Raw genomic sequence first — 24,863 nt, forward strand, 5'->3', positions numbered from 1 at the left:
CATAACTATGAATTAACATTTTTCACAAAAACTGTCTACAGCAAGCAGCTACATTTTTGATGCTTGTAGTAACCCCTAAAAAGTAATTATCTTTAAAATTGTACCCTGGTAGTTTGACCGCAGTCCAGTGGAAGAAGGCTATGCATCCAAGACTGCATAACAGCACAAACTGGACTGGGGTTTATTAGAACCAACCAACTGAACAAAAACCAACCGGCCAGAAATCAGCCAACCAACCAACCAACCCAACACCAGCCAACCAGCAACCAACCAACCAACCCAACACCAGCCAACCACCAACCAGCTAACCCAACACCAGCCAACCACCAACCAACCAACCAACCCAACACCAGCCAACCACCAACCAACTAACCCAACACCAGCCAACCACTAACCAACTAACCCAACACCAGCCAACCACCAACCAACCCACCCAACACCAGCCAACCACCAACCAACCCACCCAACACCAGCCAACCACCAACCCACCCAACACCAGCCAACCACCAACCCACCCAACACCAGCCAACCACCAACCCACCCAACACCAGCCAACCACCAACCCACCCAACTCTAGCCAACCACCAACCAACCAAACACCCCACAAAGTTGGGAGGATAGGGAAAGAGGGATGGATTGGGAGGACTTTGGGGGTATATGATCAATACACATTGTATGAAATTCTCAAAGAACTAATAAAATATTAAAAAAAGAAATTTCCTTTCTCCAGATAATATTATAATCAACAAAGCATTTATGTTGTACTAGGTATGGTAAGAAATTTTAAAATGACTTAAAGAATATGGAAGGATAATGTTAGGCTATATACACCATGCCACACAGGCACTCAGGCATCTGTAGATTTTTGTCATCTGCAGTGATTTCTTGGAACCATCTCCAGATTCTTGGGGGCTCTGTATCTGTTCATCTGGAAACAGACATATATTCCACTACAGCTCAAAGCAGAACATAAACATTTTCTTTAGTATTATGCGTGAAATGCATTAGTTTTATACCACAACAATCCTTTTTAGTAAAAGTAGAATAGGGAATTAGATTTCTAAAATTAGTGTATTTTCATAAATAAATGATTCAGTTTTGTATGGATATAGTGTTTCAAAATGAAAATAAAATATACAACTTAAACAAGTATGCAAAAACATTTTATTTATAACAGATCAACATCTTGACACGAAAGGTAGCCACTTTCAATTTCTCAGGAATGCCTAGAATCCAACAGTGCAGAAAGACTACTCAATAATTTCACTATAGGTAAAAGAAATAAATGGCTTTGCCTAAGGGAAATCATTTTATAAGCTTTGACTGTGTAGGAAAGCTAGCTTTCCTAGGAAGTGATGGGATCCAAGTGTATTAAAGCCAATTTATACAACAAACATTAGAATCATCAATATGCATCAACTGTGTTCAAAGGAGTGTTCTTTTCATTAAAAGAGTTCATTTTTCACAAAGGCCTCACATTACCCCTTAAGCCAGTCACCTCTTTTTTATGGTGCAGCACTCTTCCTACCTGTCTGGGTCACTGTGTAGACAAGCATCCAATTTCAGTGGGACTGTCTGTCAACATAAGTCTATATAAAACACACCGGTGGGGAACAGCCAGTGAGTTTAAGGGACCAGATGGTGACTAACCAATAATAACTCAACCAATGTCACTTTTCTTTAGAAGGGAAAAAGGAATCCCCAAAGGGCCTAAACTTTGTAGTACTTCTTAGATAGGATGAAAAGGTAAACTGCAAAATGTAAGTAATCAGAAAACATCTTAAAATGTGTTACAGGAAGTAGGTGTCAAATTTCAAGATTTAAATTTTATTTTCTTGTGCACGTCAACTTGGGGACAAACGATTATTAGCTCTTCTCAGTACATTTATTTTTGAGCATTTAAGTCAAGTACAAGTGTTGTGAAATTTACCCTGGCTACGCCTCACCATGCTCAAGTGCTATTTTCTCGCAGGTAATTAATTCTATGGTATGCTCTAAGTGTCGGGAGGCTAAACAGCACTTAAAGGATTTTCAAGAAAGATGTGAAATGTTTTAAGTCTCATCGTTATCTACTTATTGTAGGATCTGTCATTCAACACAGCAGCTTCATACTGTGTGAAAGGAATGCATGTAATTCCTACAGAACACGCAAACTGAAGTCCAAAAGGCACAGAGTAATGCTGGTGGCTCTTTCTAGTCAGTTAAGAAATAATAAAAAGTCTGCATTATTCTTTCATAATTTAAATACTTAAGTAATCTCCACTTTTATTACTTTATAACAATGACTTCAAATTTACATTATTTTAAGTACCATTGTAATAGCTTAGAGTATAATACAGATATTTGTGAATATCCGATCCAAAAATAAAAATTAAAAAAAAGGAAACCAAAAAACCCCTCCTCACTATACATATACATATATATATATATTATATATAAAAGTTATTCTCAAAAATAAGAACATAGAATAGGGACTTGGAACAGATCATTAAATCAAGTTTCTATTACCACAGTTATAATTCCCAAACCAACAGATACACAGCAATAATCAAAACCAGTGCAAATATCTTTGGAGGTTAGGATAAAATTATAACACGAGAACATCAGCTCAGGAAATAAACAGGTAAGTGCTTCAAGTACAGGGAGCCAGTCTGCTTGAGGTCCATCTTAGTGTTGGCTGGGGCTCCCCTTCCCCTCCTACTTCTTCCTCTGAAACACATTGGCCAGCATGGCCCCTGAAGTTGTCAACTGGCCCATTTTGTTCAAAAACTTGGTCTTTGTGTCTTCACTCACTAAACTTGCAGCAATTGACATTGAGCTGGAAGAGAAAATTTAAATGAACGTAAAGCAACTAAAAAATTTAAGACACAGCACATGTGTAGAGGTCAGAGGACAACGTATGGGTTTCTCCTTCTACCCCCTGGTTCATTAGACATGGTGGTACAAGATACCTTAACCTGCCGAGCCATCTTGGGGCTCTCTAGTTTTTTATTTGTTAGTAACATATCATCATTACATCACACAAAGGAAATGAAGATTTGTGGAGAGGAATTGCTATGTATCATCTTAGATTTGGTATTTTACACGACAAGCAACAGTTAAGATCATGTATGGTTGAGGACAGAGACTAGACTCTGCTTTCTAGCTGTACAGCCTTGAGGATGTTTATCTACGTAACAAGCCTGTTTCAGAGGGCTATTAGGATTACACAAATACAAAGTGGGAGGCACAGGATGGCATTCTACAAGTGTCAGTCGTTTAGGAGTTCTTTGCCCTGCATGTTTTATTCTTCGGGAGCTATCCATCTTCTTTTGAGACAGATCTCTCACTGGCCTGGGCCTTACCATCTGGCTAGGCTGGCTGGATCCTCCTGGGTGCCACCTTGGAGCTACAATATTAAGAATGTACTACCATGTGCTTAAAAAACAGAAAACAAAACACAAAACAGGGTTCTGGGGATTGAACTCAGGCCATCATACTGACTGAGCTAGCCTCCTGACTTGTGTAGCTGCTTTTTTAACTCTTAACTCCAACGCCTCATTCAATCTTGTTTTGTTTTTTCAGACAGGGTTTCACTGTGCAGCCCTAGCTGTCCTGGAACTCACTTTGTAGATCTGTGTGTCTCTGCCTCCCAAGTGCTGGGACTAAAGGCATGTGCCACCACTGCTCAGTCACTTCATTTTTATGGCAAGTCTGGAATCCAGGTATTACCTATTTCCCAAATGAGCAAATTAAGTGACAGTGAGCTGTGCACTAACAATCCCATTCCTTTTTTGGTGTGTGTGTGTGTGTGTGTGTGTGTGTGTGTGTGTGTGTGTGTGTGTGTGTGATCTGAACAACTCAATGTCTTCAAATTCATTTCTTCTTTCCTTTTCAGCAGCATAGTGTGTGCAGGAAGTAAACACAGACTGAATGACTACGAAAGATTGCTTATTATCATGCTGCTTAACAGGAAGAGAACCCTGATCAAGCACATTTTTTTTTTTAGTACCCCAACAAGCGTCCTGCAGTAGACCGGAAACCAGCTTACTGCTTTGTGGTTTTGATCAAGATGCTTTAGATCTTACAGGTTCTGTCTCCTTGTCTATAGAACACAGCTTGCAGTTTCTACTGTAACATGGCCAGAGGATTAAATAAGGAAACGTGCATGAACAAATCAAGGGCGATGTGTAGCGAGCTGCGAGTGGCTCAACCTGCCTCATTTAAGAATTAATTGATATTTCAGACAGACATGGTGGTGTACACTGGCGACCCCAGCACACAGGACGCAGAGCCAAGGCTAAAACAGTGGAGTGGCTGGGGGAGCTCTCTTTTTTATCATAGGGGGTTAAGAAGTTCCCAATACTTTACAGAGGCATGAGACTTACGTGTACTGGCTTTAGGGAGAAGCATGAGCTGTGTGTGCACACATGCACAAACACACACACCCTCACACATGTGTATGTTGTATGCGTGAGAACTCAGGACGATCTAATGTTTATTTCTGGTAGTCAGCCTTAAAGGAAATGTGTCTGAGCTTTATTTATGATTAGTTTCTCAAAACCTTAATTCTTCACTGAAAATAATAAATAGTGCTCTCTGCGGGTCCACTGGGGGTTCCGGCGGGGAGAACCCCGGCCCCCAAACGGGGCCCGCCCAAAAAAGGGGGCCCCGCCGGGGGGGGGGGGAGTCCAGTGAGACCCACTACCCTGCAAAACCCAAGTCCAGCCCACCCTCTCCTGACTTTTGCCGGCAGGCCAGAGAAAAGAAAAGAGGGACCCCAGACAAAGGGGACACACCAAACCGCCCAAAAAAATGATTCAACATTCCAAACAGCGGACAAACAGCCCACAGACACAGCAGGATACGAACCCGAACCCCAAGACAGCGCCCCACCAGCAGGAAGAGTTTGGAAAGAACGACGCCCAAATCCCAAAATGGATAAATGTTGTTTCATTTAATGGACTTGTTATATAAAAAATAAAAAACCATAGCAAAAAAAAAAAAAAAAAAACAAAAAAAAAAAAAAAAAAAAAAAAAAAATAGTATATGAACCCATACTAAACGATTCCTACTTTTGCATGTTCAACATTCTAACTTGAATTGAATCCAGAATTCACTGGATGTCTGAATTCTACTCAGTTTGGACAGAGCATTTCACATTTGAAAACTACTGTCACAAATGATAAGTACTATGTATTGAACTGGTATGACTCAATCCAGTAGCACCACAGAAACGTCTCTGAAAGCCTTTAACGATTCCTAGGCTAGGGACTGGAGAGGTGACTCAGAAAGTGAGGCACCTGACGTCAAGTCCGACAACCCAAGTTCAACCCTCAGGACCCATGTGATAGAAAGAGAGAACTGACCCCTCCAAGTGTTTCTCAGATTGGCCCATGTGTGCCATTGCACACCTGTGCTCCGCACTGCGCATGTGTGAACTCTCTCTCTCTTCTTCTTCTTCTTCTCTCTCCCTCCTTCTCCCTTTCTCCCTCTCTCTCTCACACACAAGGTTGCATAGATTGTTGGCAGGGTCCCTCTCCCTCTTTCTCCCCCCCCACACACACAAGGTTGCATAGATTGTTGGCAGGGTCCCTCTCCCTCTTTCTCCCCCCCTCCCTCTTACACACACAAGGTTGCATAGATTGTTGGCAGGGTCCCTCTCCCTCTTTCTCCCCCTCCCTCTCACACACACAAGGTTGCATAGATTGTTGGCAGGGTCCCTCTCCCTCTTTCTCTCCCCCCCCCTCACACACACAAGGTTGCATAGATTGTTGGCAGGGTCCCTCTCCCTCTTTCTCCCCCCCCTCCCCCTCACACACACAAGGTTGCATAGATTGTTGGCGGGGTCCCTCTCCCTCTTTCTCCCCCCCCCTCACACACACAAGGTTGCATAGATTGTTGGCGGGGTCCCTCTCCCTCTTTCTCCCCCCCCTCTCCCTCTCACACACACAAGGTTGCATAGATTGTTGGCGGGGTCCCTCTCCCTCTTTCTCCCCCCCCTCACACACACAAGGTTGCATAGATTGTTGGCGGGGTCCCTCTCCCTCTTTCTCCCCCCCCTCACACACACAAGGTTGCATAGATTGTTGGCAGGGTCCCTCTCCCCCCCCCCCTCCACACACACAAGGTTGCATAGATTGTTGGCGGGGTCCCTCTCCCTCTTTCTCCCTCTCTCTCACACACACAAGGTTGCATAGATTGTTGGCGGGGTCCCTCTCCCTCTTTCTCCCCCCCCCCTCACACACACAAGGTTGCATAGATTGTTGGCAGGGTCCCTCTCCCCCCCCCTCACACACACAAGGTTGCATAGATTGTTGGCGGGGTCCCTCTCCCTCTTTCTCCCCCCCCCTCCCCCTCACACACACAAGGTTGCATAGATTGTTGGCGGGAAGGTACAAAGCACGGGGTAGACATCTGAGTCTTAAAGTCCCCATGTATTTCTCATGATAGGTTCAACACTTGAGAGAAAGCTGACTGGAATACCCCCCTCCCAATAGCTATCATGTAGCTCTGCTGTCCTGAAGTCACTATGCATGTATACTATTATGGCCCTGAACTCGCCTGCTTCTGCCTCCCAAGTGCTGAGATTAAAGGTATGCACCACCAAGCCTGAATAATTTTCTTGTCTTCTTAATAAGCGATCACAAAATAACACAAAATAAAACATACCCACAGATAGCAAATTTAGCCAGAGAGATTCAGGTTAATAAGAAGCCTTAAAAAAGAAATAAATGTCTTACCCTTGAGGCTCTTGGACACTCTTGTTTTCTACTTTTTGTTCACATTCTTTTATCATGGAACTTAAAATAACCTGATTAGAGAAGTCAGATGAGAAAAAAAGCGAAATACAGTTAACATTGCCAAACATTACACACCACAGTTGGGATCACTCTGAACACCCGAAGAGGACAGTGTGGTAGGGACCCTGGGGAGAGATGGGCCAAGGCTCTGACGTGCAAGCAGCCCTGTGTGCTGAAGTGTGGGAGTCAGGGGTAGCACAGAGTGCTGGGGAGAAATAGAGCTGGGAGACACCAAGTTAGAAATTAGGCGATAGGCAGGGAAAGAACTGAATTAAAGAAAGAAGTTAGTGGTCAAGGATAGATACGTATAACAGACAAAGTACCCTACAGATATTTCCATATTAATTCTCCTTGTATCAAGCGAAGGAGAGTGTGTTATCCCTACTTTAGAGAAAAGATGCTGAAGAACCTGCTAAAGTATCGCCAGTAGTCAGTGCACTCACAAAACCATGCCAAGCTGGACTTAAACAGTGTTAAGTATGGCTGTTATCATCAAAGCTCACACAGGGAGAAGAGAACATGTTTAGAGTCCCACGAGCCTGGCACTGCTAGCCATGGGCACCTACCTCATGCTCTGGGGACAGATGTTCCATGTCAGTCCGTAAACATCGGAGGCCGGGTAAAAAGTGATTCACCATTAAATCCTCTGAAATGACTGAGGAAAGGTAATTAAGGAAAAGGGAAAACGCAAACAGGGGCCACTGGAGAAGAGAGTACCTAGAACCAACTCTCTTGGCTGGTGTCTAGGCATAGCAAGCACCTATGAAGGAGTCAGGCTCCCTTCACAGACAGCACCTTTGTGGGAAGAGTTGATACTAAGACTCACCCAGGTATATTCTCACACATCTATTTATGTTATTGGTGTTATCGCTAACATTTCATAATTCAACTAAATACTATATAAGCAAAATAATGAATATGAACATTAAATCATGTGATCTAACACTAACCTAAGTAAGTTCTAAATATGAGCGGTAATAAAGCACTTCCAGTGGGATAGGGAAAAGGCTCTATTGGTAAGTGCCCAAGCAGGAGGACCTTCGAACTGGTGCAATGATGTGCCCGCAATCCTAGCACCAGGGAGGTGGGGACAGGAGGAACCCTAGGAGACACCCTGCCTTCAAAATTAGGGTGGGCAGTTCCTGAGGAACACCACCTGAGGTTGACCACTGACCTTCACATGTGCACTTGCACACAAGAAAATAATTTCATGACAGCTAGCTTGAAAGTTATGTAAAAAATTGATAAAGGCAAGTTGCTCATAACATTACTATTTAATTGTTATGTGTAAGACTATTACAAAAGATTTTTCTAGAGCTCTACATTCCTCATCAGAGCCCCACCGTGCACTATGGAGGTGCTTTCCCTGAGGTCGCCACTCACCTATAACCCAGCAGATCCTCATGTGCATAGCAGCACAAACAGCAACAACATACTTGGTACTTCAGGTCAAGTGACTTGTCTAAGCCATACACATTTTCCCAGGTTCTTTCTCTTTCAATGGAAATAATTTATTTTGTGTATGGAGTTTTGTCTGCACGTATGACTTGTGTACCTGGTGTCTGCAGAAGTCAGAAAGGGACATCAGATTCCCTGGGACTTGAGTCACAGGTAGTTGTGGGTGCTAGGACTTGAACCCAGATGTCAACAGCCATCTCTCCAGTCACATGCTTTTTTTTCTTTGTTTTTGCTAAACGTCATTGCTAAAATGACGTTCTTTCTTTGGGTTTTTTGCGACAGGGTTTCTCTGTTACCCTGGCTGTCCTAGAACTTGCTTTGTAGATCAGGCTGACTTCAAACTCACAGAGGAGCCTCTGCCTCCTGAGTGCCCAGCTAAAATGACTTTCTATTGGTCCAGAATGGGTAAAACAGAGCCTCTGCTGTACATTCAGTTTTCTATAGGTCCTGGTCACCTTTGAGCTTTTGTTGGTTATCTACACATTAAAACAGTCTGAAATGAAGTGCACTTCTCAAGAAAATAATTCACCTTATAAATTTACATCAATCCTGGCATATTCTTGTATTCTTGTTCTAGCTCTGGTTTAATATTGCACCATGTCCAGATGAAAAATGAACTAAATGAGTTCCTTTATGAAACTTGCCTAATTTTTAAAAATTACCAGGAACTTCATTAAGAAAAAAAGGAATGTATTATATCACCACTTTCTTGTAAATGGTTACAGTGCTCATAAACAAAGCTCCTATAATGCATAACTTATAAATTTAATAGGTATTAAAAATATACATGGGGCTTGCAAGATGGCCTAGTGAGTGAAAGCAGCGGTTACAGAAACTTGAGGTGACCTGAGTTCTATCCCCAACACTGGCATGATGGTGGGAGAGAACCAACTCTGGGAAGTTGTCCTCTGACTTCCATGTGTGCATGGTTGTCATAGGTATACTCATGTACAGACACAATTAAAAATACACATGGTACAGTGGGCTGCATCTTAATTACTATAGTCTTGTTTTCTAGACACTGGGAAAGTACCTCCGAGATGTAACTGTGGGTGACCTTTGGATTAGTAGGGAGTGATATAATGAAACATGGGCATGGAGGCTCAAGAAGGCCATACTTACAGAAAATAGGGAAGTTATTCTTTTCACTCACAATGGGGCCCACCTTTTCCTCAAAAAATCAAACCATCTTTCATGGACTGGAAATACTCATATCATTTAGTTCTATTTGATGCTAAAACCACCTCTGCCTCAGTGGTAAATGGTCAGATTACTCTGCCCGGGCAATGGGACTTCATTAGCGACTGCTCTCTGGACTTAGAAAGGATGCAAGTCAGACACAACAGGGTACTCTTACAGGAGCTGCACTCGATAATCTTTCTGTATACATTTCTATGTTCTTCATAAACCACTGCTTTCTCATTTAGAAGTCCTGTTTTACAGAGCCAAAGCAGTCCTTGGACTTTTTCCCTTGTCCTTGAGGCACATTCCACTATGAACTCAACTAGGTAATACGGATTACACTTGAGTTTTGCTTAACTTCTAACAAACATTTTTAGAGCCGAATTTCTAATTCTCATGCCATCATAGCTCTCTTGCCAGGGTCTTGTTACTTCTTCATAAGAAGATTCCTCCTTGCCAACTCAGAACAGAAGTTCCTCATCTGCTTCCTCTATCTTCTCTAAGTTGAAAATCCAACAAGATGAATCAGGAGTGACAATGACTTCTGCTTTTAATGGAACAAAATTTATAAAGGACATGGACTCTTAAGTTATCAAACTAAAATATTAGATCTCTGTTGACTATATAACGTATATTATAAAAAGCATGGCATACACCATCCACATAATTATATCATTTGTAATCAACCCTCAAAATACAATGAACTCAGTTTAATATTTTCAGAGGGATATATAGCTCCTCAACGGACAGCTTTTCCAACTTAATTTATTCTGAACAAAAGCAACCCTCTATGGTTACATTCTCCAGCACCAATCAGTGTCTGTTCTCTAGAACACACTTAACTTATTTGAAGTGATCTGTCCCCTCTGCAGAGAACTGTGACCTGGCATACAACACAGAGTCATGGGACTCTGAAACTTGGCCATGATGCTAATTCTCTAATTATTTGTCTAACATGTGCTTCCACAGTTCTACTGAGAACACAGCCTTCCACCCTTCCTAATTCCTAATCTCTTAGTTCCTCTTCTTGAGCTCTCCTGTCTTTCATTGAGAGCTAGAGGCTAGAGTTCACTTGGCCCATGTTCACTTCCTTCCTAGTTTTAATTTTACTAAACATAGTATAGAGAGAATGGTCAACAGGACAGCAAAAGCTCTATGTCCCAGCTCAGTTTGCTTTTCACTATGGAAAGCAGAAGTTGTCACTACAGTCTTAGTTTAATCATTTATAATCTAGTGGTTGATATGGGCTGGAGTATGGTTTTCTCCCAGTCGTTACTAGAGATGACTGCTACGTTGGCCCTGAACTTCGCCAGAGAGTGACATTTCTCTAAGAGAAATTCATAGTATTCCACTGGATAAATTAAACATTCTTTGTAAAATCCAACATCAGAAGATAACAGTGTAGATTCATTCTGCCCTAGACTTCTTACTCATTGTATAGTAAAGCTCAGGGCATGGAACTTATCAGTTGCTTTAAAATTATAAAATATAAACAGAGGATTAGAAACTACCTTTAAAGATTACAAGATGACTAAAGTAAAATAAGGTACAGCAAGTTGAACCAAAACTTGCAAAAATGTCCACTTGATTTTTACATCTGAGTTTATTATATAATGGGTTATATACAGCTCAACACAGCAAGGATACAGCAACAGGACAGTGCACTGTAGGCTTCAAAAAGATGGATTGCGATGTCCAGTCTTTTCGAATCCACAATTTGTAAGTTATTCACCAAGGCTAACTTATGTAAATGTGGTATAACAACTGAAAAAGGAAAGAAGAAACTGTTATATTTTATCCCAATCATGTGTATTCAATCCTCATACTTTATAACATATAATTACTATTCTAACTTACAAGATTTCCTTTTAATGCTGGACACTTTCAAATGATTCCCCCATCCCTGCTTGCTCTTTCATATTAGGCAAGACTAGGCTTTTCCAAATAAGCGATTTGCGGTTTAAGAGATAATAAAACATTATCATTGCTATCTTGTTCTGAGGACTACTTACCGATGATCTCACCTCACGTCCCAACGATAAACAAATGAGTAAGACACACAGCTTCTATGCACTATGATACAATTCTAGACATAATTTTCCTCATGAAAATATTATCACTGCTATTTCACAAAAGGCACATGAATTTTCCCTTTTCAATAATAAATTATTTCACTTCCTCATAATATCACAATTATCTTCAGTTTCTCAAAGTTAGTTGTAGCAAACCCACTGTTAAGTAGTCAATGAATTTCTAGTCGCTGAAGGGGTAGAAGAGCCTTACAGAATAGGGTGAAACTTTACAAGACAACTTCCGTAAAATATAAGCAACAATAAGCAGTAATCATCATGGATGCCCAGGATTGTTTTTACCGAGCATCGACTTCCTGGAAAACCAGCTTTTTCTAGGAATGGGTTCAGAATCAGTGACTGTTTATCTGAACCTTTCCTATTCTTGCTTGGTTAGAGAATACAGCTCTCTGGCAACTGTGTCAACCTCTTTCTTGTTTACTGTGAATCTGTGCTGTAAATGTATGGCTTCTGGAAGAACTGTTTCCTAAATACACAAAGGCTGTAGGCACAACTTTCATGCCTCCCACTAAGTAATGACAGAATCCACAACAAAATGACTAACTGTCCATTCTGAGAGGTCTTTGTCCAAAAGAGTAACTTGGACTTGGCATGTTGGCTCACAATTGTAATCTCAGCACTATATAGGCAGAAGCAGGAAGATTTATAGTTCAAGACCCATCTAGACTATAGGAAGCCCCTCTTCAAAAGAAGGAAAAGGAAATGAGCCACCAGGTGGCTGCTGGGAGCCAAACACTGGTACTCTGCATGATAAGCAGCCAGTGTGCTTGACCACAGACCCATATTTGGGAGGCTGAGGCAAGAGACTGTCATTATCTCAGGGGCAAACCAAAGCAGATTTACTTGAGCCTTTAGAAAACACACATTCCCAGCGATCCTTATAAGTAGTTGGATATAAAGAGCTAGAGTATTCTAGGTAAAACAACCAATGTTTAATATGGAAGCAATGGATCTGTGGTCAAGCACACTGGCTGCTTATCGTGCAGAGGACCAGCGTTTGGCTCCCGGCAGCCACCTGGTGGCTCGTAAGTATCTAACTCCAGTTCTAGGGGATCTGATGTCCCTTCTGGCTTCTTTGGGTGCCAGGCTCCCATCAGTGCAGACACACAAAAGTCACACGAACACACGTACACCGAAACAAGTTTTCAAACAGATGCAAGACAAAAAGGTCTAATGAAAAACTGGGAAAAAACAAGGGCTAATGAAGGAGCTAATATTAGTTAAGGAAGAGAGTGAGAAATAATCTCATTATTCCAGCCTCTCCACTCTTTCTCCAAAGACTCAAAGAGAATTACCTATAAAGATAGATTCTTTCTGATAGGGCTTGATTTACAGCCTCAACATGAAATCTCTCAAGGTAAAGCCCCCAAAGACTCAAGTAATCCAAAGTGGGGAGATTTAAAAAAAAAAAAAAAAGGTCTTCCCCCCTAACATTACTTTTAGGAGAGACATCAGAGACAACGGTTAACTGGAGCTAGAGTCGGCTAAAGCTTCCCTGAGCACACCTCTCCCATTCTTTTTGTACTACTGGGAGAAGACAAAATTGGATTCTTTTCTATTACACAATTCTTATGTATTTTAATACGTAGCCATTGACTGCATGAATAAAACTATCACAAAGGAGGTCTACTTCTTAAAGTTCTTAAAAATTCTAAAAAGAGGCACGGAAATAGAGATGCTTGCTCTGAGCAGTAACTGTGGGCCTAGAATTATTGAGGACAAAGCACAAACAGTGCTTTACTGGGCATAAGCCAAAGAACCATTATTACTTACCATACCCCTTAATCCAGGAGCCAGGAGTTACTCTCTCTCCCTCAAAGAAAGTACTGTTTCAGTGATGCTACCACACCTTCAGAGCTCTGACTAGGATTACTGTAAATATGATGTTGTAACTCAGGACTGTCCATCCTGGTAACTAAATCAGCGATCTTTTTCCGTTGGCTGTGTAACTAGTCACCGAATGAGAAGTGTTAGGAAGTACTGCTGCCCTCAACAAGACTTTCAGACATTATAGTCCAAATAATCACTACTTCTTTGTTCATTCTGACCTTTCTTAGATTTTCGGTTGTGAGCCTAGCCTTTAATGGCTGAGCTGTCCATTCAGCCCATCATTCTGATCTTAAAACTGGTTTAAAAAAAAAAAAAAAAAAAAAAAAAGCCAAAAAACAAAAAACCAGCAGCCTGGCTATATAATAAACAGTCTATTACAGAACATAATTTTTCAGTGGAAATTGAAATGACTTAGGTGGCTATCCCTATGACCCTCTAGAAAGCATGTCACATTGCTAACACTAATAGGACTATAAAGTATCACAGTGGTAACAAGTATGCTTTGGGAGTGATGACTTGGTGCCACCTAAGAAACTGTTATAAACGCTGACGGCCACAGTGAGGAAGAGACGTAGGGACCAGAGAAAACGAGTTAGTAGATCACTATGCAGGTCAAACACCGACAGTAGTTTGTGTCAGGCTAATGGCATGCCATGTGCGATAACTGTGAACGTCCTCTAAGAATGAGACTCGAAGCACACAGAGCATCCTCAAAATTTTGATTAAGAAAGTCTCTTAAAGCTGGGTGGTGGTGGCGCACACCTTTAATCCCGGCACTTGGGAGGTAGAGGCGGGTGGACCTCTGTGACTTCAAGGCCAGGCTGGTCTACAGAGCCAATTCTAGGAAAGCCAGGGCTTTCCTATTGCACAGAGAAATCCTGTCTCAAAAACAAAACTAAACAAAACAAAAGGAAAAGTCTCTTAAGTAACTATAGGCGGGGAGCTACTTTCCATGTTTTATTTGTAGCTGGTGTTGAGGAACACATCAGGGATCGATTCCAGGGGAGGTTTTAGAACGTGAGAAACGAAGAGCAGCAATGCTTTGATGGCCACACCAGCGCCCTGTGATGGCGCAATCCAGGAACGGGTAGAAAGAGGACTTACACTCATCTCGGAAGCGAGGCTCTGCATTAGGCCCGACTCTGCCAAATGTTCTGATAACCTCTGTATGCAAAGAATGCTGGTCTTGGTACTGAGGGTCTTCCAGGAAAGAAGCCAACTGCATCTTCACTCTTTCTAGTAACTGAACATCAGATATAGGCGATTAAAAACCGAGTAGTGCTGCTAGTGAACAAGCAGATGAAAAATGGCCCATAGCAGCGGATTCACAGGTCTTACTCAGAAAAGATCTCACTTTCTGTTTGTGTAGTCACTCTCAATTTAGGTTAGCAACACAAACACTCTTGACAAAAGCGAAAAAGCCCAACTCTGTAAGCAAAGAGTGGTGAGGTTCTGATTTTGTATCTAAGTTCTAACTCTCACGTTGTAGTGTAAGTACCCAACTAGTCACCTCCTGAAAGCGGTGAGTCATACATGATCTACTCACATTTCCCTAAAAGACATCTTATTTTAGGATTTAAGATCATGTTGAAACTCTGCCAAGACTGCAAACATTGCGGAAAGATGTGTTCTTTTTTCTATTGCTTTGTCAGTGAAACATAGAGCAAAAAAGGGGAAAACATCCTTTTGATGACTAAAAGTTTAATTTTTGTTATAAGAATCTTTATGACAATAAAATTCCATTGAATTTCTTATTTTGGTGAGCAATATGTTCATAAATCATTTCTTTTCTAATCCATAAGATTTTTTTTCATTTGTACTAAATATGTGTCCAGTATGACAAAAGAAAAAAAAAATCTTGATACATATTTTTTTAAGGATTTTAATTTTACATGCATGAATGTTTTGCATGTGTGCACCTGGTACTTGTACCTGTAGAGGCCAGAATAAGGCTTCTTATTTTGTATATTGGAGTCACAGATGGTTGTGAGTCTCCATGTGTGTGCTGGCAACTAAACTTTGCTTTTTGCTAGAGCAACAAGTGCTCTTAATTACCAAGATATCTCTCTAGTACCTTGAGATGTATGTAATATTTAATGTTGCAGTTAGGCACAGAACATAAAAATCATGAAATAAAACCAGTTTCAGAATTGAAAGAATCTTTATGGCGGAAAAGCTTGCTAAAAACCCGAAAAGCAGGCAAGGCAGTGTTTACAGTGGTACAAGCCACAAGAGCCTATTGAAGGATTTTACAATGTAGCATCAACGGAATGTCAGATGTCAGGATACAGGTGCCCTCTCTACTTCATCAGTAAAAGTGAGATGGCTTTGTTTCCACAATCTCTTGTGACAAAATACAGCATTAAACTAGCAATCAAAAATGTATGCTGGGCATGGTGGTGCACACCTTCAATTACAGCACTTGGGAGGCAGAGGCAGGAGGATCTCCATGAGTGCAAGGCCGACCTGGTCTACATAGGGAATACTAGACTAGCCAAGAGTACTCAATGAGATTGCATGAGAGAGAGAGGGGTAGGAGAAAGAGAGAGAGAGGTCATATGTCATATGTAGATTGGCTTATATACAACTAGGCTATATAGTCAATTTTTTAATTGAGAAGACTAATACAGAAAAGGAAGTTTCTTAGAATAAGCAATTACTTTAGGTCATGGTACATTTTAAATATTATCTTCCTCTAATCAATACTTTTAAGAAATGCCATAAAAGTTACAATGCTCTCTGACCCCATCTTCAGGTATATCATCAGAAATGTCTCACCACCACCAGCACAGAGGTAATAAACAAATGGCCATTTCCTACCTCTCTCTGAATAACCGTTTCCATAATAGTGCCAAACGCTGGGATTGTAGCAATCCTAACAGAGCTGTTAGAAATCAAAAAGGAAGGAGACTGAGATTTCCCTGAGAAACAACAGGATTATCATTAACGTATGCATCAAAATAAGCACAAGGTAGAAATCCCACATTAGTTTCTAGTAATGACAGTTAAAAACTTTTAAGAGCAGACCAGGAAGAATGCTCAGTAAGACAGGCAGGATAACTCAGGGTCACAGTCTGTGAACTCACAATTCAGGATCACCGGACAAGGTAACAAGGGCCGGAGCAACCCGCTTGTCAACTAATGCTTCACTCATGCCTCGAAGAGTCAGCTGTAAACCAGTCAACATGCAATAAAAAATGGTTTGGTAAACTGGAGTGAGAACTGGGTTAGCTGTGACTGAGGATGGGCAGGCAGACTTGCTGGCCTTTCTTGCTTTAGTCGTCCACATGACACATTATAATGTTAAGCCTTTGGTTCATGCCACTACACTCACGGCAACCACCTGTTAGTGAGATTAGCAGAGCATCCTTTCCTGGCTTGGAAGAAATAGTCCATCAGTTTGTTTTGTTTGGAAAGTGTTGATTATAATGCTAATACTTTTTCCTCTACTATGTGGCCGCCAAATTAGGCTTATGTTGAGGTTGATTTAAAAAGCAACCTCAACAATGTATTAGTAGCAACATGATAAAGTTTCAAATCAAATAAGCGTACAACGCATCATGACTATTTTCAAGTGATTCTTCAGTGACTGCTAACAGCATGATGGCTATTTCTCAACAGGCCCATTGAGAAAGGAATGCTGGACATAGGAGGCAGGGACAACACTTACATTTCAGGGTCACTGGAGAGAGTAATGAGAGCAGGAACAACCCTCTGAGCTACCAGAGTCTCATTCACCCCCTTCACCAACAGCTGATTCGTCAGCACAGGGGGTGTTCACAGGCGGTGCATGGAAAGCAAACAGTGTGCCACGGGAAGAAGAAAGAACAACCAAGAGAAAGAGAGAAAACACAAAAGCAAAACCAAAATTAGAAGCTAAGCAAATACTGCTACTAGAGTGCTCACCAAGGCAGGGAAGGCTTAGGAGGAGAGAAGCTTAAATTGCCTCAGCAGTCCACAACTAAATGGCAGTTTGTCCTTTAGGTCAAAGACTACATTCAATTCCCATCTTCAATTAAAATGTAAAAGAAAATAGACTTTTTTCTTTTTGGTTTCATTGAGACATGGTCTCTAGTTCTGGCTCCTGCTAACTCACTATGTAGAGCAGCCTGGCTTCAAACTCACAGAGATCCACATGCCTCTGCCTCCCTTGTGCTGGAATTAAAGGTGTGTGCCACTACAGCTCTTAAAAAAAAAAAAAAAATCTAAAAAAGAGACATATTTTGTATTAACAATATAACTAGTTAAAAATTTTAAAATCAATTGGTTATAATTTCATTATGATCACCAAATACAAATAGGCCTTTTAAAGAGCTAACTTTAATGGCTTAAGGCCATCATCACTGCTTCTAACTGTTCTCCAGCAAGGACATTCAAGTCCACAGAGTAAAACTCCTAACCTTTCCTCACACAGCCTTATCACCTGAGCAACAGGCAGACTGCGGCATAATATCTTGGAACGTTAGACCTGGAAATCAGCTCTGGGTTCAAATCCCAGCTCTCACCCTCTATTAGCCATGTAGTCTTTGATGAACTACAGAATAAACTAGTTTGCTTATCTGAAAATGCTGAGTTCCTCACTTCATTTAAAGGACAAGTATACTATTAATTTGCAAGCAAGGGATATTGCACACGACAAAGGATATGCACACAAGAGATGAGTTTAGTTATTATGACTACTCAATAATATAGGGTTTGGAATTTTTATAAAAAGAAATCATTTAATTAAAATTGGTTAGTTTGCCTCTGAACATGTCTTTGCTTTCTAATTTTCAAAAAGTTTACATAATTTTTCGAGTAAGTATGATAACCTGAACGAGGCTGTTTCTCTAACAGTCACTAAAACACTTTTGTTAGTAACCAATGCTAATTTTGTACAATAAGCTAGTATACATTTTGTTTTTGTAAAGAATACCAATCTCCCCCACCTTCACAATGTAAACATAAATTAGTACTAAATCCTAATAGTAGTAATAGTAATAGAGTAGCAGTTCTCACAGAGGATCAGAGTTCCCATGGAGTTTCCATATCAAAATAACCACTGTGCATTCATTCATCCACACTCCTCTTATAAAGTATGAGAAGCTTAGCAGATGTTATCTGAAGATATATATTTCTGCAGTAATCTGTTACCATTTAACAACCCATTCATTCCAGAACTGGTTTTGGCATTCTGAGACAATTTGTTAAATGCCTACATAATTAGGCAGGAGAAAAATGAAAAAAGACATCTTGTTATTGTATTAATGTTACTCTATTCAGGTAGGAAGAAATAGGACTAGGAGTTCAAATTCTTTACAGCATAAGATGGTGTAACTGTGAATCAGCAAGGCCTAACTTGATGCCTTCTATCTTGTGTCTATTCAAAGGCATTGATTTAAAGGTAAGTTAATCTCTCACGGCTCTGAGATCCTTAAGGTTATTTTAAAAAAAGCTAAAAAAAATTAGGCAATAAATTTAAGAGTTATCAACTAATAGACATTTTACATAATGCATCATTTGATCTTCATGTCTGATGAGGCAAATACAAACATTACAAACTTTTAGCAGACGAAGAAACAGACTTGTGGAAAGGAAGTGCATTTGTACAGGGTTTTTGAGTCGAAAGTAGAACCAGACAATGGACTGACTCATTCTTATCTGGCTTAACTGATATCTGTGCTTTCTGCTTTCTTTGAGTTATGGTCTAATGGTACAGTTAGTTACCTCATGATTAATATACCAGTTTTCTATAATTTGTCACTCTAGGAGGTCACTAACATGAAAGTCACCAAGTTCCCCTTATAAAAGAATTTCATTCACTTTTTACTTGTTTAACATCAGGAACAATAATATAAACCTATTGGTTTTCTCCTTGTCCTGCTATCTAAAAATGAAGCTAAATTTATGTTAAGTTCCAGAAAATATTTCAGCTCAAGTTCCTAGTGCATTCATTTCTCACTCCTATCATTTTATTCTGTTGTTCTACTTTTGAGGTAAGCCCTCAGGTAGTCCTGGCTGGCTTTGAACTCACTATGCATTTGAGGATGCTTTTGATCCACCCATTTGACTTCTGCACCACCATAACCAATCTTATATGGTCCTGGGAAAGAACACAGGACCCTAGGCAATAGGCAGGCACTCTAGCAACTTAGCCATACCCTTACCACAGCTCTAACATCACACTTCTATAAAAAAGCATTACCTTAAATGCCCTTGTTTGTTGTGTTTTTATTTTTAATTTACTCATTTTGAGGGAAGTAAGCATAATTCTAAATTATAAAATATTAATATAAAAGAAATCTCATGAATTAAACATAATTTTTGGTAGATTATTTTCCTAAATAACAATCACTGACAAAAAATGAACTTCCAATTTCTACTATTGATAACTTTTCCTTAAGCTCATAATTAATTTGAAAATATATTTTAAATTACTGTCAAACTAGACTCAGAAGTTCATTATCTGTGTAGTCACAGATACAATGTTCAGACAAGCACTGAAAGCAAGCAAGGAAACCAAATGTCACATATAGAAACAAGGCAGACACACTAACAAAGCCAAATGTGAAGAGGGGCAGGCTACATTTTATTTATTTGAAGTGTTTCTATTCACATGATTCACACACACACACACACACACACACACACACACACACACACACACACACAATTAGAAACTACCAGTCAAGAGAAAGAAATAAGTTTAAGTGTGTAGGTCTTAGAGTTAAACTGCATGAAGAGTGTATCAACAAAGGATACATTTTTCTTGAGAGAGAGAGAGAGAGAGAGAGAGAGAGAGAGAGAGAGAGAGAGAGAGAGAGAGAGAGAGAGGCGAACTAACCCATCTTTCATGGTAATGCCCTCTTTTCAGGATACTGAATAACCTTGAAAAGTTATATCAAGAAAAAACGACAGATGAAAAAAAAATTACTCTGGCACTGACTTCACCTTGATTATAGCTGTTCTTAAAAATAGGACAAAACTTTCAATTTCCTGGTCAAGAGAATTTTACTTAGGTTTGTTTGACCAATCTAATTCAGATAGTTACAGGAAGCAAATATTTTTAAATTATATGAAGTATTCTATCCTTCCAATTGCAATTTACCTTAAATTGTAGAGAACTTCTTAAATTCAGGAACATTGAATTAACTCTTCTCAAAAACATTTGAAGTTCTTCTCCCTACCCAAGGGTATTTGCGATTGGTACCTGGCTGGGAATGAAGAAATCAGCGTTCTCCAAAGGAGTGTCTAGGCATATATCGACCACAGACAGGCCGCATGCCCAGGAGTAGCTGGTCACACAGAACAGAATCTGTGTTGTTGGTTGAGCACTTTTTGCTTTGTTCTGTTTTGGTATTTTTCTTGTCTTACTAATTTTCTTTCTTTCTTTTTTTTTTAAAGCTTGCTTTGATTTTCAGTTTTTGCTTTTTGTGGTTTTGAAAAAAATTATTTTTGAGAGAGACAGAAAGAACATGAAGTTGGTCAGGTAGGAGGTGAGGAGATCTGGAAGGAGCTGAGGAATATTATCGAAGTATATTTTGTGAAAAATAACGTTTAAAAATAAAAAAAAAAACCAGTAACAGGCATAATGGGACAATTTTAGTTTCAACAATGTATGTTCCTTATACAGTTATTGTTTGTGATGTAGCAGGGCAAATCAGAAAAACAGTGATGTGACAACTAACATTTAAACAGTGATGTGACAACTAACATTTATTACAGCTCATATGGTCAACACCATGTTACAGGCTTTACAGCACTAACTCACTGGATGTTAACAAAGATCTCTTGAATGGGACACTTGTTATCATTATCTTCATTTGTAGATGAGGAAACTAATGTACAAACTTCTGTCCAAGTACTTAACAAAGTCAGTGGAAGAGATAGAAAGTGAACCCAGGCAGCCTGGCTCTATGGTAAGACACAACAGCATCAACACTAAAAACAAACCATTTGAAGACGTTAAGCTCTAAAACTAAGTACACATGTTTACATGCTACCTGCTGGGTAAATTTTCAGTTATTGTATTACTTGGGAAGAGAGGAAGTTAAGAAACTCTAGGTACATATTAGAACACTTTCCTGCCCTGTAAGCCTATAATGACTAGGGGTTCTATTCCAGATATGGTATGGGAAGCAATACCATAACTGCAAATAACTGTATTTTGATATTGTTAAAGAAGCGATACCCTATGTTGTTTTAGCTTGAGTAGTCATTTGCCTCATTAGATAGGAAAGGACAATCAGAAAGATTTAATAGGACGGGACTCAAATAAGGTTTAAAAGAAAACAACACTGAGAATAACATTCTAAGAACCAATAAGGCTGGAAAACATTCTTCAGTTTGCCAAAGCTTAAGTTCTGCCCCATCACACAGTTCACAACTAGCTAGCATTCATTGTCATAAACAAACAAACAAACAAATAAATAAATACGCCCTCCCACACACATACATGATACTTAAAACTTAGTAAGTTCCCCTTTCCAAAAGGAAATTGCAACCAGAAGCAAGAGAAGTGAGTGTTAGCATACCTCAAACATCCTAGCAGCAGTACACCTGACCAGTGCGGAAGTATGGACAACACCATACCACAGAACAGTCAGCAACAGCTCATGATAGGCCGGATTGGCACTGCAGGAAAAATGACAACGTTAACACCAAAGCCACATGCCTGACTGCTACACTGAAAAATCACCATCTCTGTGCCTATATGTTTGTTACACATCTGCATATTAATGATAAAAACACTGGTAGAACATATGAATGAAACATGTTTATTATATCACAGCTAAGGTCCCACAAAAGTCACTTCACGTAAGTGTAAATCATATTCAAAGTTATATTCCTCTAAGCTTCTGTAATTGTGACAGAAATTCTATTTAATAGCATGAAAACAAAAATGGTAGATAAAAATAGGAATAGTGCTGTACCCTTGTACAGGGAAGGTAGGATGTGAAAGCCAAAGGATTGCAAACTCCAGGCCGGTCTGCACAATGCTGCCCAGGTCTATAAAAACTGGGTAAGCAATAAGCCTTTTTTTTCCTGTCATATGGTTGTAGAGTGAAGTCCATCTTAATGGAAGATGTTATTATTAATGAATGCACCTCCTAGTGGCTCTGGCCTGTATCTCAGCTGCTCATGAGGGTAGGTAGGAGAGTTACTAGTTCAAGGGCAGCCTGAGCTATAGAATGAGCTCAAGGCCTGCCTGTGGGGGAAACAAAATGAGACTGACTCAAAAAACGAAAAAAAATTTAAAAGGCTGGGGTTATAGCTCAGTGGGAGAGCATTTGTGTGGCACGTATAAGGACCCAGGCTTAATTTCTAGTACCACAAAGAGCGTGACTGAGATACACGTATTCCAGTAACCATAACTTATTGTTAAAGTAGGACAAGCGAATCACAGAGAACTGAATAAGGAGTCCATGACACCAGCTTTCAGTCGGGGTTCCTTTGCACTTCTGGGAAACTAGGTTTTTAAAATCTCCACCTGATTATATTTTTCTACCAGCTTCAAAGAAAGTACCCCCTTTCTCGTTAAAAAATTACAATACATCCACTAAAAATATTTAAGAATACTCAAATAAGCAAAACCCAAACCAGCCCAAAATGTAAAATCTTAACTCTTAAACACAATTATTGTGTGGTTAGGTTTAAAATAGCATTCATTTAATAAATCCATTTGGAAAACTACATATACCCTGAATAAAAATCAGGTACCATACAGTGCTTTCCTTTCTAGCTGCTGAAGCATGCCACACACAGCCCCTTGCCTTCCCTCCTTCTGGAAGCCACTGCCCTGCTTCAGTTTGGATGGGGGCTCCTCTCATCTGCTTTTAAACTCTTCCCACAGCTGTCATTCGGGAGTCTTATTTTCCTGACTCTTCCGACTTTTTCTTTGATAAGTCTCTATAAAACAAACCAAACCAACACCACCAACCCCCGCACCCCCACAAAAAGTGTAAGGTATTTTGTTTTTACCCAAGTTCCACAAAAGAAGCCTTCAGGCTGTCAAGAGGGGCATGGGACAGTGAGAGCAGCGTCATTACATCTTCTAAGAAGCCAACCAGCAGCTTGCGGTCCTCTTCCTGCAGAGGGAAAATACCGATAATGAATTCCCAAACAGTGAAGCAGAACTAAATGCCAAAATTACCTATCTTTATTTAGAAAGAATTACTACACGAAGGGACCAGATCCCACCTAGAAAACTAGTTGAAGGTAGTATTATTAAACATAACCATGATGACAATATTATGAGGTCAAACAAATCACTATTTGATTTAGACCTGGCTGTTTAATATGGTAGCCACTAGTCACATGACTATTTGTATTTAAATATAAATGAAAAAATTAGTAGCATAGAAAACTCAGTTTTTTAGTTACACTAACTGTAGCATGAAAAATAAAAGACCAAGAGAGAAGCTTGGGGTTCAAGCTTCAAGCTTCAGATCAGAAAAGCAAAGCAGCAGGCCACTAGCTCTCACCTCTACCTCAGCTCAGACCAAAGGGGCGATCCTCACACTGCTCCTGACTACTGCTCCTCAGATTCTCTCAGACTGAATGCCAGCTCTGAGACCCTGCTCCTGGCTTATATACCTTCTGAATGCTGGGTTTAAAGGCTTGTGACCTCCGGTGCTGAGATCAAAGGCACGAGCTCCGTTACTCTTCACTCTTGTGTAGGCCATGGAGGCCTTGAGCTAACAGATCCATCTACCTCTTAATCCTGGCTCCTGGGATTGGTTAAAGATGTTTGCCAACCATTCCTCATCTTTAAAGCTTGAGTCTGACTTTTCTCTCTGCATTCTTGGGCAGGCTTTAATAAATCATAAATAATATATCACCACAACTAACCACAAACTAAAGATTTAACAGCCTTAAGTACTAAGGATAGTTAGTATCCTTAGTATTAGATGACTCTGATGTATAAATTATTTCTACTACTATACACAACTTCATTAGTTGTTCCTGATTTAAGGTATAATATTTTATTAAAATGTTTATCACCAAGTTCGGTTTCCATGAATGGTGGCTATACACAGTTAAAAACAGACCATCAAAACAGTTACCTTTCTAATAGTAAAAAATTGAATTATATCTGCACTATTCAGTGGTAAAAACTCTACTTGCTGAAAAACAGCAGCATTCTGAAAACAGTTCTTGTTTGTGATTAAGAATAAATTACTAATGTTTTCAAGTCATTTTCAATGAATCATTATTACTTTCATAATTTTTATGAAGAAATACACAAATTTGTTAAGTTAGCGCTAAAAAGTTTGTATGTTTAACTAATCTGAATGCACCAAGGAAAGGAATCTGATATTCTCTCAGGAAATAAACATATAAATTAAGGTCAAAGGTGATAAGACACACTCAAAGACCCAGAAGGAAGACTAGATTATATCAGATCTGGGTGAGAATAGAATTCCATTTCCCACCACTTACCACACCTTTTTTTTTGTGTTATCCACTGTGCTGGTTAGTTTTTTTTTTTTTTTTTTTTTTTTGTTTATGTCAGCTTGACACAAGCTAGAGTTATCTGGGA

General features: G+C 39.9%; 1 protein-coding gene across 1 annotated transcript in view; it reads right to left on the reverse strand.

The window, feature by feature from the left end:
- Positions 1 to 1,147: 1,147 nt before the first annotated feature.
- Relch (RAB11 binding and LisH domain, coiled-coil and HEAT repeat containing) overlaps positions 1,148 to 24,863 on the reverse strand; it is an 81,392-nt gene continuing 57,676 nt past the window's right edge. The window contains exons 21-29 of the mRNA XM_051203917.1: positions 23,303 to 23,409; positions 21,856 to 21,955; positions 16,429 to 16,511; positions 16,163 to 16,226; positions 14,447 to 14,585; positions 11,070 to 11,186; positions 7,349 to 7,437; positions 6,723 to 6,793; positions 1,148 to 2,818 (exon numbers count right to left, since the gene is read on the reverse strand). Coding sequence (XP_051059874.1) covers positions 2,698 to 2,818; positions 6,723 to 6,793; positions 7,349 to 7,437; positions 11,070 to 11,186; positions 14,447 to 14,585; positions 16,163 to 16,226; positions 16,429 to 16,511; positions 21,856 to 21,955; positions 23,303 to 23,409 — 891 coding nt within the window. The 3' untranslated portion in view covers positions 1,148 to 2,697. The remainder of the gene's footprint in view (positions 2,819 to 6,722; positions 6,794 to 7,348; positions 7,438 to 11,069; positions 11,187 to 14,446; positions 14,586 to 16,162; positions 16,227 to 16,428; positions 16,512 to 21,855; positions 21,956 to 23,302; positions 23,410 to 24,863) is intronic.

The sequence above is a fragment of the Phodopus roborovskii genome, unplaced genomic scaffold, assembly GCF_943737965.1.
Source record: "Phodopus roborovskii unplaced genomic scaffold, PHOROB, whole genome shotgun sequence".
NCBI classification, from domain to species: Eukaryota; Metazoa; Chordata; class Mammalia; order Rodentia; family Cricetidae; genus Phodopus; species Phodopus roborovskii.